Below are 4,213 nucleotides of genomic sequence, written 5' to 3' on the forward strand. Positions count from 1 at the left end.
CTGGAAGCTTGCCCTCAAAAACTGCAGAGCCAGAGAACACATGTTGAAAACCAACTGGAAGGTAGGAGGGAATTTCCTTAAAGGGACCCAGGTGCTGTGGAAAAATGGCAACCTGGCTCAAGCAAGTTGGAGAGGAGAGTTGGTGGTGTGTATTGCAGCTCCTTTTTGCCGCTTGAAAGGTGCTGGGGCGTTTTTGGGATAGATGTGTTTTCTCTCAGCAGCAGGAACAAAGCTGGGAGTTTCCCAGCAGCAAAGTTTGGTGGGTGAAGCAATGGGAACACCACCCCCTGTGTCCTCTCTGCAGAACCGCGTGGGCGCCGTGAGCCAGCTGCGCTACGAGCCCGGCAGGGTCCTGTGCGACGTCCACTCCTGCGACGGAGTCGTCATGGCCGGGTGAGCACCGGGCTGGGCACTGCCCCCTGCACCTTTAACAGAGTGTGTAATGCCCACTGCACCTTCTGTAGAGTGTGTAATGCCCCCTGCACCTTTAACAGAGTGTGTAATGCCCCCTGCACCTTCTATAGAGTGTGTAATGCCCACTGCACCTTTAACAGAGTGGGTAATGCCCCCTGCACCTTCTGTAGAATGTGTAATGCCCCCTGCACCTTTAAAAGAGTGTGTAATGCCCACTGCACCTTCTATAGAGTGTGTAATGCCCCCTGCACCTTTAACGGAGTGTGTAATGCCCCCTGCACCTTTAACGGAGTGTGTAATGCCCACTGCACCTTCTATAGAGTGTGTAATGCCCACTGCACCTGTAACAGAGTGTGTAATGCCCCCTGCACCTTTATAGAGTGTGTAATGCCCCCTGCACCTTCTATAGAGTGTGTAATGCCCACTGCACCTTTAATGGAGTGTGTAATGCCCCCTGCACCTTCTATAGAGTGTGTAATGCCCACTGCACCTTTAACGGAGTGTGTAATGCCCACTGCACCTTCTATAGAGTGTGTAATGCCCACTGCACCTTCTATAGAGTGTGTAATGCCCCCTGCACCTTCTATAGAGTGTGTAATGCCCACTGCACCTTTATAGAGTGTGTAATGCCCCCTGCACCTTCTGTAGAGTGTGTAATGCCCACTCCATCTGCACCAGGCTGTGTAAATCCCACTTTGCTGTTACCAGAGCGTGTAAAGCTTGCTCCATCCTTAGCAGGCTGTGTAGTGCTTCCTCCACCTTTGCCAGGCTGTGTGATGCCCACTCCATGTTCACCAGGCTGTGTAATGCCCACTCCACCTTCACTATCTGAAATCTCAGGTGCTTCTTTTAGCAAATACAAAAGCAACACCTGTTTGAAGCATAAGAATGGATTCACCTGCAGTTCCTGAGACAGGCTGTCCTGAAGTGACTGATAAGGATGGTTATCTACAACTTATCTCAGCAGCTCAAATTTTTATGGAACTATTCAAAAGTGATCTCATGTACAAGTAGTCCCTGTAAAAGCTCAGGTGTTTTCTCATGAACTCTATCTATTGTTTTGCTGTGGAAGCCCCCCAGAATGTATGAAACATTTTACAAATCTACTGAAAAATGTCCCTTTTTAAATGTTTTTCCATAAAAATCTCTTAATCACAAGGATATCTTGTCACAGCACACAAAAATAACTTTAGAAGGACTGTTACTTTTCTCCATTCTTACTTAAATACAACCTAGGAGTAAAATAACCCACCCAAAAATAGGTAAACTCAAACTTCTCTTTTCCTAATACAGAAGTTTTCTGGACCTTGATTTAATGTTAGCTAGTCATTTGGTTTAGGCTCTTAAATAAGATTTTAAGAGCCTCACAAATTTTTGGAAGAGGTTGCAGTGATTCTCTCAATAGGTGTGAGGCTTTACTGTGTTCTGTTTGAATTTCACAGGTTCAGTAATTAGCAACCCTCCAGAAATCCCATGAGTAAATAAAAATTATGATATCCTGGGGAGCTGGGACACTGTCCTTGGTGTACCAGAGTTCCATGGTTTATGGTAGCACTTCATGTTAATGCTGTGGGATTAGAGAAAACTACTTCTAAAATACTTTAAAATTCACAGACTGGTTATAAGAAAGGTGCCTTGAAAGCCTTCATCCATGGAAATGCTTTTGAGTGCTCTTGGACTGCTGAGAGTAGAAACCTAAACCATCAGACAGCAAACCCCACTTGTCTCCATGCTGCTGCCAAAACCTCCAGCTCTTCTTTTCCTTCATTTTCTCCATTGTATTTATATCCAAACATGCAGCAGATAGGAGTTATGCAGATTAAATTACATTTCTTTAAATATTAATAAACAAAGGTTATTAATCTCATATTAAACTCAAATAGTCCATGGTTTAGCTTGGGGTATTACAGAAGCTGGGTTCACATGGTTCCACACGCTCTTTTCATATTGGTTGTCTGGTTCCTCCAGTATCTCCTGATTCTCTTGGTGAATTTACATCAGGGATGTGGTAAATTAAATAATTCAGGTTCCTGAAAACAGGTGAGCAGGTAAGAGACCACTGAGGGAAAAGCTGCATGTGTGTATCCTTTAGAAAAAGCAGTGTTCACTTAAATGACTTTCCAGTGATTTCTCTGAAAAATGAATTACCTCTTTATGAAGCTGTGAGCATGTATTTGATAAAACAACATGGGGGAATCAGAATTCAGCTGTTTGAATTTGGCTGGTTAGTAAATGAAAAGTTTAGAGTATTAGAACACAAAAATTGTTATATTCTTTGCTGTTTAGTGCTTGTCCTTCGCTCTGCTTTGTCTCTTAATGAGATAAATGGTAAATATCAAACAAGGGGACTTCAAGTTGTAACTAAAACTTCCAAGGACATCAGCAAATTGTGCAGGGAAATACTTTATGTGCACTTGGGAAGTATTTAGGATGTTGAGGAATTTGTTGGGGTTTTGTTGTTTGCTGTGTTTTTATTTTTTAAATCCAACCATAACCATCCCCTGTCTCTCCCAGCTTATAAAATTGTACTTAATGGCATTGTGCTTTCAAACTTGTCATAAAAGTGTAATGAATCTGGTGATCAATAGCAAACTGTTGCATTCTTTCAGTACTGAAGAAGTAATTTAATAGCTGAGGTTTACAAAGTCAATTCTCCTCTCAGTATAAATATCAATTATCTGTTATGTTTAATGATTCTCTCTCCAGTTTCACAAACACTTGTGTGCTCAGCTTTGCATGGGAATAATCAGTGATTACAGAGGGACTTGTGTGTCTGAGCTAAGCTGGGCTGTGAGTTTGCAGGGCCTGGGAAGTCAGTGGTGCTGCAAATGCTAATCCAGAATTGTGGGGCATTTCCCAAGGTTTTTCTATGCAGTGGCTTGGGACATCACTTATCTTTCTTCTGTCTCAGTTGCTGCACCAGAGGCTCAGGGCTGCTCAGTTTTCAGCAGGTTTTTTGGTCATAACTCCCTCAGCCAATTCTGGGGCTCCAGCCCGCTCCCCAGCTCCGTTCCCTTCCCTGGACACGCTCCACCCCCTCAAGGTCCTTTTTGTCCTGAGGGGCCCGGAACTGAACAGAGGATTGGAGGTGCCCCAGGGGTGCCCAGTGCTTTGTCCTGGGACACCCAGGTGCCTTTTGCCTTCTTGCCCACCTGGGCACACCTGGGCTCGTGTCCAGCTGCTGTCACCAGCACCCCCAGGGCCTTGTCCGCCTTGTGCAGCCACTCCTCCCGAAGCCTTTAGCATTCCATGGGGTGACAGTGGCTCAGGGTAGGACCCAGCACTTTGCCTTGGTGATGTTCTGCTCCACAACTTTCCCTGGCACTGAGCTCAGGCTGACAGGCCAGTATTGCCCTGGATCCTCCTTCCAGCCCAGCTTCTACTGGGCATCACAGCTGGCTGCAGTCCCCTGGGTAAATGACCTCCCTGCTGGGAAAGGATGGGAAGTGGCCGGGTGAGCTCTGCCCTGCTCCCTCAGTGCCCTGGGGCGGATCCCATCCGGCCCCATGGTACTGTGTGTGTCCTAAGTGCTGCAGCAGGATCCCAACCATTTCCCCTTGGATCGTGGGGACTTCATTCTGCTCCCTGTCCCTGTCTTCCAGCCTGGGTTTCCTGAGGACAAGAAGGCCTTAATTCCCTCAGCCTTTTCCTCATCCTTTTCCTCATCCTTTGTCACTGTTTCTCCCTGATCCAATAAAGATGGAGATTCTCCTCAGCAGTCCTTTTGTTGCTGATGTATTTATAGAAACATCTTTAATTCTTTTTCTGGCAGTAGCCAGATTAAGTTCTAGTTGGGCTG

General features: G+C 45.7%; 1 protein-coding gene across 1 annotated transcript in view; it reads left to right on the top strand.

Annotated features, from left to right (window-relative positions):
- Window positions 1–4,213, top strand: part of FBXW8 (F-box and WD repeat domain containing 8) — a 50,270-nt gene that overhangs the window by 7,851 nt on the left and 38,206 nt on the right. Inside the window, 2 exon segments of the mRNA XM_017746481.1 lie at window positions 1–61; window positions 305–393. The exon segment at window positions 1–61 is cut by the window's left edge and continues 17 nt beyond it. Of these exon segments, the coding sequence (XP_017601970.1) occupies window positions 1–61; window positions 305–393 (150 nt within the window).

This window comes from Corvus brachyrhynchos, unplaced genomic scaffold (assembly GCF_000691975.1).
Source record: "Corvus brachyrhynchos isolate BGI_N302 unplaced genomic scaffold, ASM69197v1 scaffold19, whole genome shotgun sequence".
Lineage (NCBI taxonomy): Eukaryota > Metazoa > Chordata > Aves > Passeriformes > Corvidae > Corvus > Corvus brachyrhynchos.